The sequence below is a fragment of the Elaeis guineensis genome, chromosome 3, assembly GCF_000442705.2.
Source record: "Elaeis guineensis isolate ETL-2024a chromosome 3, EG11, whole genome shotgun sequence".
Taxonomy (NCBI): Eukaryota; Viridiplantae; Streptophyta; class Magnoliopsida; order Arecales; family Arecaceae; genus Elaeis; species Elaeis guineensis.
The window spans coordinates 110,051,647-110,066,047 of record NC_025995.2 but is presented as its reverse complement, the minus strand read 5'-3'; the positions used below and the strand labels follow the sequence as shown (position 1 = coordinate 110,066,047).

Sequence of the window (14,401 nt, the reverse complement as noted above, 5' to 3'; positions counted from 1 at the left end):
GATCGTCGGTCGGGGTCGTCCGTCGGGGTCGTCCGTCGGAGTCGTCCGTCGATCGTCGGTCGGGGTCGTCCATCAGAGTCGTCCGTCGGGATCGTCCGTCGGAGTCGTCCGTCGATCGTCGGTCGGGGTCGTCCGTCGGAGTCGTCCGTCGGGGTCGTCCGTCGGAGTCGTCCGTCGGGTCGTCCGTCGGAGTCGTCCGTCGATCGTCGGTCGGGGTCGTCGGTCGGGGTCGGTCGGGGTCATCCGTCGGAGTCGTCCGTCGGGGTCGTCCGTCGGAGTCGTCCGTCGAGGTCGTCCATCGGAGTCGTCCGTCGGGATCGGTCTGTCGGAGTCGTCCGTCGGTCGTCCGTCGGAGTCGTCTGTCGGGGACGGTCGGGGTGGTCCGTCGGAGTCGTCTGTCGGGGTCGTTCGTCGATCGTCGGTCGGGGTCGTCCGTCGGAGTCGTCCGTCGGGGACGGTCGGGGTGGTCCGTCGGAGTCGTCCGTCGGGGTCGTCCGTCGGAGTCGTCCGTCGATCGTCGGTCGGGGTCGTCCGTCGGAGTCGTCCGTCGGGGACGGTCGGGGTCGTCCGTTGGTCGGTATATCCCAACAAGTTGATTTCTATGCCAAAAAATAAGAAGATTTTTATAACTTCATTTGACCAAAATCCATCCATTTGCTCGTCTAACTCTATCCATCCTGCCTCTCCTAAGTCAAGAATAGGGCAGGTACAGATAGTAGCCTACATAACCTATATGCTACTATCTTTCTGCACCGTGTGCAAAAATATTTTTAAAAATTATAAAAAAATATTTTTATTATTAAAATTTATAAAATTTTTAAATAATAAAAATATTTTTTTAATAATATTTTTTAATTAAATTATAGATAAAAAATTATAAATTATAGATAAAAAATTATAAATATTTTTTTAATAATTTTTTAATAATATTTTTAATTTTTTTAAAAAAATATTTTTATTATTTTAAATTTTAAATAAAAAAATAAAATTATATGTATTAAATATATATTGAAAAGTGATGAATATATGGTCCAATAAGGCAGAGTGGTGTATATTTTTTTTCACTGCATACAGTATACTATCATAAATTATTTTAAGATTGGGCCCAGATCGGGCCCGGCCCATTTACAGTATTACGTCCCCAGAGGGAGGAGAAACGGCTGGGACGCAGCACCAGCCATTTATCTGCCCGCGAGGGAGCCACGTACCGGAAAATAGAACAAATAAAAACCATCCCAAAATATGCTACTGCTTCGTATCCATCGTCACCTCCTCTTCCTCCTTTCCGTCGAGATTCCTGTCCTTCTCTAAGCTCCCCTTCCCGGGGTCCCAGCTCCAATCGGGAGTAATGGCGGCGGCTGTGGCGGAGGAGCCACCGAAGCTCCTTTTCCGCCGGCTGTTCACCTGTACCTACCTGCTCGACGACGTCGCGATCCCAATAAACCCTCTCTGGTAACACCGGACCCCTCCTTTTATAGTCGTTTGATTATTTTTGTGGGATTGTTCGCATAAATATTTTTTCAAGAAAACAAAATCTTTCTATGGACTGGATGTCTGCTTGATTTCAAGATTTTTCCCCTTTCAGTCCATAAATTATGATTCTATAGATTGAAACCTTATTTAGCTGTAGTTGGCACTGAAATGTTTCCATTAGATCTTGCTCTGAAGAGGACAATGATTTTGATCTAGGGGTCTCATTTTTTCGTCTTGTTTGTGGTTCTCTTTGTTAACAGATCAGAGAGAATGCCACTCTTTTATGTTTTTATTTAATTTTTTCCTAATACTTATTGTGGGTAGGCTAGGGATCCTCAGATGGAAATAGTTTTTGCATGTACTGAATAGTCCGAAGTGCTTTACTGATTTGCTGCAATTTATATGTTTTCTTAGAACCAATGCCACTGAATGTCCACTCTCCATCCTTGGTGACCAGATTGCTGACTCTTAAACATGAAAGGAAGACACCATGCTGCACCTGCACTACGTTTTCTCCATTATGTTAGAGCATTTTTATCGTCTATTTTCTAGGGTTTTTTTGGTTCTTATGATGATGAAATACTGGATTATTATGGTAAAAGATTGGAGAGAAAGCAATTCATGAGAGAGGTAAACTTAACCCTAGATTATTTTGACATCCGATGATAAACAAGGATTGAGTCAATCCTCCTCTTTACTTCTTTTGACTGACTTCAATTTTGAATATACTCATAGATTGTTGCTGTGCTTGATCCAGCCATGCACGAAGCAGGAAAACTACTCTATGCCTAGATCTTAACCTTTCTTTTCCCCTCTTTGATCATTTACTAAATTTTTGACCTTAGATTGAGCAACCTGAATAATGATTTCTTTCTTAGTGCATAACAGGGATCCAATGAATCGAACTCGATCTGTAGATAAGAAATTGTAAGACTTCATGGAATTGTTTAAAGTAGTGACAATTGTTTGTTATCTTAGTCAAAATAAGACAATCTAGTTGAATTGTTTATTATCTTAGCTTTCCACATGTGTCTAGAGGAAAATATGCCAACCTTTTAGGTATTAATAGAATGTAAAGCACAAGTAGTCTCATTGGAAATTCTTTTTCCATTTCAACAATCAACTCTTAAATTTTCCCCAAGCAAACTTTCTAAAGCAGAGGCTGGACAACATGATAAAGTAAAGCCAGATAATAGTTGATAAGGGTGTGGGATACCTGAGCATAGTTGCTGGTTTACCACAAGCATGACCATGTAGTTTTCACCGCCAGATACTCTGTTATAAGTAGCTTGGGCCTTAGAAGATGCAACGACAAACTTGGCTATCAGTTAAGACGGCGCTTGTAACTCTGACCTGAGAGGATGAATGTCACGTTGCACGACTGTTATGGAGATGAAATATATATATATGGATGGATTTACCAAAGCATTGGACAGATACTTGACTTGCTCTCTCTCTCCCCTCCCCCCCCCCCCCCCACCCCTCCTGCACATGCCTGACCCGAAAAATAGATGAGACCTAACACAATGGTGCTCCCTGAGATTTGATTTTAGTCCATTTAAGAAGCATATATATATGGTTTCCATTTGTCCAAAACATAAATCCCTTTCTGTCTTAGTGCTACTCTTTGTTTTTCTGTTTTGGAACATCTATGTATTTCATAGGCTTAAGTTGTGAAAATTAAACTTCAAGATTCATGTAGGTTGGTGGGTGGTGTTGGTGCCTGACTTAATTAAGATCAAGATATAGACAGATGGATCTAACCTTTTCCATGACTCTAACTTCCTTTTCTCGTAATTTATTGTACTCTTGCATTTTAAACACTTGCACCTATGTATGGATCATTCTTGGTGATTAATTTGTCTATTGTTTACCAGTCTATTTTAGTGATTTCTAGGTACATATAGTTCTCTGCTTGACTTTTTTTATTATCAAAACCAATAGTAGGATACACATCTCATGGATGAATTTTAGTTGATTGATCCAGTGGATAGAACAGTTGGTAGTGATATATCCCTTGTTAAAGGCCTGGGATTGAAGCCCATTTATCCTATAGACACTGATATCCATGCTGATCATGTCACTGGAACAGGCTTGATAATGGTTAGTGACATCCTTTGCATCAGTGCAATTAATTAACAGCTAGCTTAGTAACTTGAGTAAGAACAGAAATAAAGATAATTCCAGTTGGTCTAAGCCTTATTATGTTTTCTATTCCTAACATTGGATTTCTCTTAACTTTTTTTCCTTTTATATTCTTTGGTTAATAATGCCATTTTGTACCTCACTTTAAATTGTTCCTCCTAGGATATGGTGCCAGGTGTAAGGTCCATAATTTCCAAAACTAGCAATTCAAAAGCAGATCTTTTGATAGAAGCTGGGGATAAAAGATGTTTTGGCAATCTGTTCCTGAAGGTAGGGCTTCATTCTCATTTAGCGAGCACAAGGCATGAACTAATTGAGACCTTTGACAACATTCAAATCTTCATTTTTATGTTCATAAAATACTCTTTTCTTCTATCCAAGAGTTCCAAGCAGCAAAAATTAAATCTGGATGCATGTATAAGCTCCGGTAATTTGATAATCTGACTGCATAAATTTCTATTTATGATCCTATTTTTGTTTTTCCTAAAATGCTCAGGCTTTATTGATGGTTTATTAATGGTGCATTTTGTTCAGTTCATCTGTAAGTTAAATGATATTCTGGTGTTTCTGACATGAAAATGATATTTCCACCAGGAATTTGTGCATTAAATAGGCAGCATTCGATCCACAATAATGAATTATGATAGAAAATACATGCATTTAACAGCTTTGGGTTGCAATGACAGTGTGTGAAGTATATGCATGCAGGTTCGAGCTAACTCTGGTCATACTTTGGGCTGTGTTACATTTATAACAGGAGATGGGAGTTCATTATCCAAATAATATTAAAAAAAAAATTATTTATCAAATAAATATATTTTTTAACTTATTTACCAAACTAATGCAAATCTATAAAACGTCATTTCAAATGGCGTTTTATAGTGTCTACGTCACCACCTCCCCATCCCACGTGGATCTTCAAAAAAAAAATAAAAAAAAATCATCATCTGAAATGGTGTTTTTGAAAGCGTCATTTGTTTTCAAAAACGTCATTTCAAAAGGCATTTTCAAAGAAAAAATAAAAAAAATCATCATTTCAAATGGTATTTTCAAATGAAAAAAAAAAAAAAAAATCATCATTTGTAATAATATTTTAAATAAAATAAAATAAAATAAATTTTAATTTTAAATAAATTTTAATTATTAAAAAAATAAAATAAATTTTAATTTTAAATGATATTTTCAAAGCCCTTCAATGGCCACCCTAAAAAAATAATAATAATAACAAACAGAAAATCAATCTGTATCATCTCCGTACTGACCAGTATCTATGCCGTACCAACTTATACTGGCCCAAACCGCACCGCACCGAGCGGTTGGTGCCTGCACCATATCATACCGGTGCCTTACCGACCTGTACCGGCCCATACCGCACCGTACATAGCGGTTCGTGTCCATATAGAAATACATAAAACAATATTGAAAATACATCTTCAGAGCCATCATCATGTGTCGGTACAAGTCGGTAAGGCACGAACCGCTACATACGGTGCGGTATGGGCCGGTACGGGTTGGTAAGGCACCGGTTCGGAATGGTGCAGGCACCAACCGCTTGGTGCGGTGCGGTTTGAGCCGGTATAGGTTGGTACGGCAGTGGTACTGGTCGGTACGGGGATGATACGGATTGATTTTCTCTTTGTTATTTTTTTTTCTTTTTTTTGGGAGGGGGCATTGAAGGACTTTGAAAATGTTATTTAAAATTAAAATTTATTTTATTTTTTTACAATTAAAATTTATTTAAAATTAAAATTTATTTTATTTTATTTTATTTAAAACGTTATTACAAATGGTGATTTTTTTTTTATTTTTTTCTTTGAAAATGTCATTTGAAATGGCAATTTTTTTTATTTTTTTAATTTTTTTTTTATAAAAATGCTATTTCAAATGGCGATTTTTTTTTTTTTGATGGTCCACGTGAGATGGGGAGGTGGTGATGTGGACACTATAAAACACCATTTGAAATGGGATTTTATAGATTTGCATTTGTTTGGTAAATAAGTTAAAAAATGTATTAGTTTGGTAAATAATTTTTTTTTTAATATTATTTAGGTAATGAACTCCAGGAGATGGGCCTGGTCAACATCCTTCTAGGATGGCATTCTCTGGTGATGCATTGCTTGTACGTGGCTGTGGAAGGACAGATTTTCAGGTGTGAATATTTACTATATTTCACGGCTTGGAAAAATGTTAACAATGCTTTATTGCCTGGAGAATAAATTACATATATTTTTGAGTTAAAAAATAGAGAGAGCACATGACAATTGGGAAGAAAAGGTTCTATGATGCCTTTGAAAGTTGGAATTTCATGAAATTATCATGGACACTGTTAAATTTGGAGTGGAGTTTACCTGATATTATTTTAGGGCTTCTTGAATGGGAATCCTGTTATCTCTTGTATCTTATCTTTTGCGTTTTTATATCATTCCATAGTGTGAAAGGTAAGCCCTTGAGTTTGAGCATCATTTCTTGTATTTCCTTATCATTTTACAAATGGACATGGCGAAACGTACAAGTCAGACATAATATGTTCATAAATATGTAGGGTGTCCCTCCAGAGTTTGTTGATTAAAGATGTTGCTAGGAGTGTATGCTCAGAATAAGAGCGAAGTGTAGAGCTGGCGGAAATAGGGAGGGCACTACCATTAGATCACCCATGCAGATACTGTGACATTGTTATTGACTTTTTGATTCTTCATCTATCACTATTGCTTTAAAATCTGCAATCGTTATTATTTGTTCCTTGTGTTGGCTTAGAATATGATGGGACAGGGCAGTTCCACAAATAAACAGTAAGGCCTTGAAGTCAAGGTACATGTACTGAAAGTGTCTGCTACAGTGAGCACAACTTTCCAAAAAGAAGTAATAACCGTTTGTGCACAATCAAGGCAAAGGTAAGATGAGATGCCTGTTTGTTTGGTGGAAACTTAATCATCATGATCCGCTCTCCTTCAATTGAAAGTAGAGGTGGGTTCAAAATCATGTGGTTATATGTAACTATAAAAATCATTTAGTTTCTTTCAGATTATTGACATGGTTGGGCATTCTCTTTTTTCAATCTAATGGTTGTCAACAGGAAAATGGATTGGTTTTTGTAAAGCTTCTCAAGAGGGAATTATTTTCTTATAGAGAACTTCTGGTACTTAAATAAAGTTAGATGTCTTATGACGAATTCTTAGTTAATATCTTGTACAGTATGTGAAACATACATCCACATCAGTAATTCTTATAATCTTCTTCTCCATTCTCATCCACTTTCTCACTATGTCATGTACCGCATTCATCCACAGAAAGAAAGGTGACAACACATGTGATGAACACAAAGATGATAGAAATAATCAAATGTGGATGGACATGTGGAGTGTGGTAAAAACATATAGTTCTGCATATGAGTGCACTTGAGGAAAACTAGAATTAGTATGAGAGAAGATAGAGTAATTAAAAATCACTTGAAATGGTTTTATTACTTGCGGCCATTATCAATTTACAGCCCTATGTGGACAGTTGCTTGAGTTTGTCTATGGCAGAACCCATGGGGACAGGGAAGATGAATCAAGATAATTTGTGTCTGCTTTTGCAAAACCGTAATCCTTTATTCTAGTATGTTGAAGACTCAATAAGATGACCAAGGAAGTCATCAAAGGTTTGCTCATCATACTTGTCATTATGGCTATTATGTTGTTTAATTGTATTGATAAATGTTGCAAAAGCCTTAAGTTTTGTTTCTAATGACTAATTTCATCAGAATGCCAAGAATCATAACCAGATACAAAGAAGGTGCTTATTATCTTGAGTGTGATGATGAAAGCTTTCTACTATGATATTATTATATGTTGATACTTGGATTATTACTCTAGAAAGAGACATGGATAAATTCGATGATCCAGCCTAGTAGGATTTAATGCTTGTGCGGCAAGCGAGCCTTGTGCTCCTGACTCTCATATTTAAACCTTACATGCTATTGGATAGGCATTCTCCTACAAAGCCTAAGATATTTTGTGAAAGACAATTTAGTATCATTACTTCCTATATTAGGTACATCTTATGTTCTCAGCGTGGCGAAATGGAACCGGTAGAAAGTATTTCTTTTGATAATCAGCAGAAACAGAGAGACAATTTTCATTTTTCCTTTTTTTCTGGGGAGGAAGTTGGCGTCAGCTCTCCCAATCAGTTCATTCGCAGGCAAGTAAATGAGAAGCTGCATTTTTCTGATCATGCTTCTGATGTTCACGAGCAGTATCTTGATGTATCAGCTTGTTGTCTCTTCGAATTCAGATATTGACATTGCCAATGATGCTTTGGTGTATCCTGCTCGTGAGTACAAAGACTCCACTGTAAGCAACACCAGACCTTCTAGGTTCAAGTTCTTTTGAGCTGGTGGCCTCACCAACTTCTCATTCAGGTTACTACAGTTGGAGAGGGGATGCCCTAGAATCCTCATCTGACAAAAGATGGGGTAAATTCTCAGTTAGATTCTCACTTTTATTTATTTTGTATTTAATGGTAGTGTACAAACAACTGCTTGATAAATCTGCTGAGGAATTTACTTTATGAAACTCCTGTCAGACCCATTCTAGCTGTTTTTTTCCTGAAAGGCTCTTCTATCTCTTAGGGTTATGGTTTATTCCCTTGACTAGGCTTCTCCTAGTCATTCTTTCTGTGGAATCTTATTATAGGAAACATTCAGGAGTAATATGAAAACTGAGTATTTGCAGTAATTCTGCATTCAATAAGACTTACTGTACAATGCTTCTGGATTATCATATCATTTATGGTTGGTAATATGTAATTTTTTTTGAGTGTTTGATTTTCTTTTCCTCTTTGCCAGATCTGAAATTGCCATATCCAAAAATGATCAATGTGGCAGTGCCTGCAAATATGGTCTGTGGAGTGCAAGATCCAGCAATAAAGGCCTCACCATTCCTCTGGTTATATCTGACAGGTTAAAGCCCTAAAATACCATACGAAAGGTGGTGTAGCAGAACTTTTCTACTCTTTTTCTTTTGGTTTATCATGTATAGATCTACATCATTACACTTGAATACCTGATCGTTCCACGTAGCTTAAGATACATGAATCTTCTGGTCATAAATTTAAATATTATCAATTATTCTGGTATGTTACTTGCTGTTTCCATCATTGAAGAAGAAAATGTACTGCATGGAACAAATAAATAGTTTTAGTGACGTGTATGGAAACAAACCAAGATAGTGATATATATTTATTTTGCATTTATGGATCAGTTAATTACCACATATGATGAGGCATGTTGTCATCGCCGTCTTTGCATAAAATATTGACCACAATATTGTGCTGTTTTAATCCAAATACTGTTTCTTTACAAGTTTTACATGGTTGGTTGTTGTATGACAGTAAACGGCCTAATTTGATGAACATTACTAATCTCTATAATAAACTTTATTTTTAATCTGATGCTTATCGATGCAAATCCTAGACAGTGGAAATAAAAAACATACTAGAATTATGCTGGAAAATCACAACCTAACCTACCAGTTCGCTGCTTATTTACCTGTTTGTTACTTAAAGTGCATATTTATCAAGTTCTACCAATACTGACTTGATATTAAGGAGATTTCTTTCGCTTCTGGAATTCAATAATGTAAATAAATGCCCTTTACGAGTGAACTATGTTATTTTTCCACTGTTTTTATTGCTTGCATGCTTCAATGTCAAGGCGCTGCGGAACATGCAAGACTTTGCAACCACATGAAGCACATATCTATACAAGACGAACACGAATATTGCTGTGTGGAAAAATGTAAATTCCCGTTGTCCTTCGAAAAGTTTGGTGGATAGGCTGTGGTTAACTTATGATTGCCAACATGTCTCTCAGGCAGTTGAGGTCTGGGACCGGACAGCTAAGAACCTTTATGCTCCATGATGGAAGGTATGAAGCTCGTCAAGAAACATCCACAAGTGGAATGTGAAGGATTTGGACCTTTTTTTTGTCTCCAAATAAATTATAGTAGCCTAGAAGCGTCAGAACTTCCGTTCCAATTTTGCGCACTTTGTTCCACAAATTAGAACTTTGAGGAAATTATTGAGAGGGAATCATCGATTACTATGATAACACGAATGGATACAATTGAAATACAATCTTGCTGTAGTATTCTTTAAAGCAAAACACTGAACGAAGTGTTTTACAAGTATAATGATTGAGGAACAAGTTTATTTGTTTGTTGGGAGTAGAGTAACAAGCTGATTGGTTAGCTGGGGGACATGAGAGAAATGGGTTTAATGCAAGGGTCAGCAGTCAGAAGAAGAGGAAGATGCATTGATCATAGATCAGAGTAGAAGGAAGCATAAAAGATCAGTAGCACTTGGTATTACTGGAGATTGACAGGAAGGGTCATTGATGGTCGTGGTGAGAAAGAGACATTGAAGAGTAGAATAAAGTAAACATCAATAATTTACATTAACCCTTCAGTTCCTCAGACTTTAAGTGGGAACACGATTTCTTGTATGAGGGGATGGCATTTATTCATCGTAAAAGATTGAATCACCAAAGGCTTGGTATTAATTTCATTCGGTCAAAGATGAAACCAAAACCGTCAATGACTCATAAGGCCATAAATAATTTCCTTATGCTGCAAGCAAATGAGATTTACGACTGATGGAATATTTTTCTATCATTGTTTACATCATTCAACAATACCTGCGGCTGCTGGAAGAACGGTCTAATCCATTGAAGATGGTTTACTATGTAGTATGTGCAATAAACGACATGAAATGTGCTCCAAATGCTGATATCATACTATACCAAAGACCAAAGAATTAGAAGATATTAGTCATGAGTATTAAATAATACCAGGAGGATCAGCTTGGGAATCACAAAACAACAAGATGAACAGATGACATTCTGAATAATTACTTGCTCATTTCAAATGCTTGTGAATTTTTCAGGAATTTTAGACACAGCCAATAAAGCTAGATAGAAGAAACTCGAAGAAAAATTATAGAAGTCTTGAACTTTCTTTCTCACATTTATCCAAAGGGAGTTGAAGTTATTGATTCCCATAAACCAAACCGTGTTTGTTTCTGTACAACAAGTGTATCAGCATCTTAATCGACCATTACAAAAGCACACGAAAATTCAAAAAAAAAAAAAAGGTGAGGAGAAAAAAAAACAAAAGAAAAGAATATGACATAACGTATAGCTTTACCTCTTCTTGGGGAGGTAAAAACAATTCCCATCACCTCCCTCAAAGTCCCAAAATTCTCAAGAGTCTAATTATCATCCTTAATCTATCTCTCTGTCGACCTCCAGAAAGCCAATGTGAGGACCGTTACTAATAGTGCAGAGAAGCTACACTTGAGCACACCTCATCGGCGCAAACCCCAACCGGAACTTCTTCATATCATACATGATGTGGAAATTCTGCTGCTGATAATTACCCAGTATCGACAGCGGCGAGCTCGGCGTGCCGAGGATGGCGAGGCAGACGATCTCCTCCGGATCCAGCCGGATGAAGTAATTCTCCACCGGGAAGTTCCACACCGCCCCGTCCGCGAACCGGATCGCGAACTCCGGCAGCTCCACTTTGTCGACACCCGACACATTGTAGCAAGGACTGAGTATCGGAAAGTCCTCCACCACCGGATACTTATTGTTCACCTTCTTGACGAAGGCCTCCTTTATCGCTTGGTAGGCCGGGTTCGCGAAGTAGCTCAGCGTCGTGCCGGAGTCCACGATGGTTCCGCCCGCCCCCTCCGGCGACAATTCCCACGTCTCTGGAGGGATGTTTAGCACCTCCCGGCCGACGACTATCTCCTTTATCCGGACGTAGTAGAAGGTGTCGGCCGTGTTGTCCTCCTTAGCGGTGGTGTTGACGAAGGAGGTGTAGTTGAGATCGGGGTGGGCGAGGAGGTTGCGGTCCTCACCGAAGATGAGCTTGCTGGAGACGCTGAGGTCGCTGTTGCGGTCGACGAGGCAGTAGGAGAAGGTGTGGCCGTAGAGGGAGCGGAGCTGGGAGGAGAAAGAGAGGGGCCCGCGGCCGAGGCCCAGGAGGCCGGCGGCACCGTGGAAGAGCCCCCGGTTCCAGTGGCCGCACCCGAAAATGACGTTGTCCACGCGGCGGAACTCGGTGGCGGTGCCGTCCGCGGCGGTGAGGTTGACGGTGAACGTCTCCAGGGCGAGGTCGCCGGTGGTGTTGGAATGGTCGCCATACCAGTAGAAGTAGGGGCAGGACCGGTCGCCGGAGCGGCAGGGCCACGGCTGCGAGACGAGGCCGCAGCGGGGATCGCCGCAGCTGACGTTGTGGTAGGTGGAGGAGGCGGTGGGGTCGTAGACGGGACCGTGCTGCTCGAAGCAGTCATGGCACGGGAGGCATTGGATCCAGTTCAGGTCGCTGCCCGTGTCGAGGATCAGGGAGAAGTGCCGCGGCGGCGTGCCGACGAATACGTCGATGAAGTACTCGCCGGCGCCGAGGGTGACGCCGGATTCCAGGGTGGCCATCAGCCGCCCAGCAAGCTCCGGCTGCGCCGAAGCTGCCCCCTTTTCCATCAACTCGGAGGTGACCGAGCGGTTATCGGTCTTGCCCGCGGTCGTCCTAAGGCGGGACACGGTGTTCTGCTCCTCCTCCTGCTCTACAAGCCTCCTCATGAGAAGCGTGTGGATTCTTGAAAGGTCTCTGTGGGTGGAGTTGACCAGAGATTCTTTTCTAGTCCACTCGGCGGCACCGGGGACCTTCGCGAACCGGTGCTTGAGATGGAGCTTCAAGGCCGAAGAGGCCGGCACGGCGTCGTCGTCGTCTTCATCGTCGCTGTAGACGGGGTCATCGTGGCGGTATTGACCCTTCGCTTCGGAAGGGCCGGCGGCATCGAGGGGGTGATTGCAGCTTGACTTGTCGGAAGAGGTGACGGCGTTGAAGCTGAGGAGGGTCGGCAATTCGATGCCGGGGAGGGGAGAGCCATGGGATGTCGCCGAGCTGCTCCAGTTGAAGAGAGAAGCTGAAGTGGGATACGGGAGGAGAAGGGAGCACAGGAGGAGAACCAAGAAGGGGGGAACTGTACTATAAGGAGAAGTCATTTCTAGAGCCTTCCCATGAAACTAATAGCCTACTCCGAGATCCGTCCGGATACAGCAAGGAAGAGATTGGAAGAATAGAAGGCAAAGAGAGAGGTAGTAGCGGTTTTCTTGACAAGGAAGCAGGGATGGAAAGAGGAGGAAGGACGGAGGACGCGTTTTATATTAGCTTATTTCCTATGAAAATTTCGTTCCGCCTCTAGAAGACCGACCATAGAGGAAGCTGGGGCTTTGAAATCAAATGAAATGGGATTGGAATGGGGATGCGATATATGGAAACCTCCTGTGGAGAAAACGCGGTTTCTCCAGACGGGAAGGAGCGGAAGAGGAAGACCCGCTTAGTAATTTATTCTTATTCTTATATTTTCCGTCCTTTTTTCTGAATTTTCTAAGTAACGCCGAGAGACGTGTTTACCTGGTGTGCTTACTCATGGCCACACGGCATGGTTTCATTGTTTCTTTTTAGGTCGTGTTTTAATTCTGCTGAATTCTCTATTTCCTTTTTAGAGACGAGCACTTGGGTTGGAAATGGATTTAATATCCACTAAGTAAGGCTTTTTTTATGGGAGTATCCACTAAGTAAGTTAAGAAGCGGGAAACTAATATAAAACATAACTTAGTGGGAGGTAGAAAGGTCCTGGCTATTCCAGGAGAGTTGAATTCCGGTGCTACTCTGTGGGTCTTTTAACATACCCTGGGCCTTCCTCCAAGACAAAGTGGTCGTCGAGGAGTTGTTGAGAACTGTACTCTTTCCTATTAATTTATGCTACGGTCTAAAGGGTTCGGGAGGAACGGTAACCATGCTTGACTCCCGTTATGCTTCTCTCTATAACGTATGCAGCGTCACATGGTGACTGGTCAAAATAAAAAAGTTGAGAGCAAAAAAATTGATGGCTTCGGCTTTGGTCAAATGTTGGGCCGACGACGGCCGGTGCTTAGTCTCACCGCCCGCGTCCCCACACCTCCTCCAGCGCCGACGCCACTGGTGGAAGGAATGCGCATTGACACCTTCCATGGTCCCCCGTGACACATTTAATGGTCGCCAAACGAATCCATTAACCGCAGCCGTGCATCCGATGGTCCTTTCGTTTAAATCATCCAGGAAACATAAGATGATCTCGAACTTAGTTGGTCCTTTCGGTTTCGAATGAGAATTTATTTTAATGCCGTATGACTTCCAAATTTTGGTCACCAAAATGAAACAAAACTTTGTCTGTTTAAACTTGTGTGTGTGTGTTGATTGTGTCTCCATAAGAAACAGAAACGTAGAGGGAGTATTAAAGACATCTGATTGATGGCATACTGGAGTAGACAACAGCATATTTTATTTTTCCTTGCAATAACTCATTTATTGTTCAGAGAAAAAGGTGGAAAAAAGATGGCATATGGGACTACAACACAACAGCATATTTTATAACTCATTTATTGTTCGTAGAAAAAAAGGGGAAAACAAGAGCCTCAACTCGTTGGAGCAAATATTTTGTTGGCAGCCAATAGGAACTATAAATTACTATTTACTAGCTTAAACTACACCAAGCTTTTTTTTTTAAAAAAAATTATTTAATAATGCAGCTTGCTTACCGTTACATCAACCTCTTTTTAAAGAAGAAGAAACAAGGTGAACAAGATGAAATACAGGGGTTGCGTTAGTTTAAGAAACTATACTATGATGACTTATCCTATGCTACAAGCTTAATGGTGATTGAACATTGAGCAAATTATAATATCTAAATGTCTTCA

At 40.4% G+C, this 14,401-nt stretch overlaps 1 protein-coding gene and 1 long non-coding RNA gene across 3 annotated transcripts; one reads left to right on the top strand and one right to left on the bottom strand.

Moving 5' to 3' along the window:
• The first annotated feature begins 1,185 nt into the window (after nt 1-1,185).
• LOC105040985 (uncharacterized) lies at nt 1,186-8,959 on the top strand. Of its 2 annotated transcripts, XR_003800281.2 has the most exons (6): nt 1,186-1,452; nt 3,781-3,888; nt 4,327-5,767; nt 7,651-7,797; nt 7,891-8,071; nt 8,444-8,959. It is a non-coding gene; the product is annotated as an uncharacterized lncRNA (long non-coding RNA). The 2 variants fall into 2 exon arrangements; XR_012139946.1 differs by lacking the exon at nt 3,781-3,888.
• Nucleotides 8,960-10,570: 1,611 nt separating this feature from the next.
• On the bottom strand, nt 10,571-12,960 carry LOC105040986 (aspartyl protease family protein 2). The gene has a single exon (XM_010917758.4). It carries the CDS (start codon nt 12,662-12,664, stop codon nt 10,943-10,945), a length of 1,722 nt encoding a protein of 573 aa, XP_010916060.1. The 5' UTR covers nt 12,665-12,960; the 3' UTR covers nt 10,571-10,942.
• Between the last annotated feature and the right edge of the window lie 1,441 nt (nt 12,961-14,401).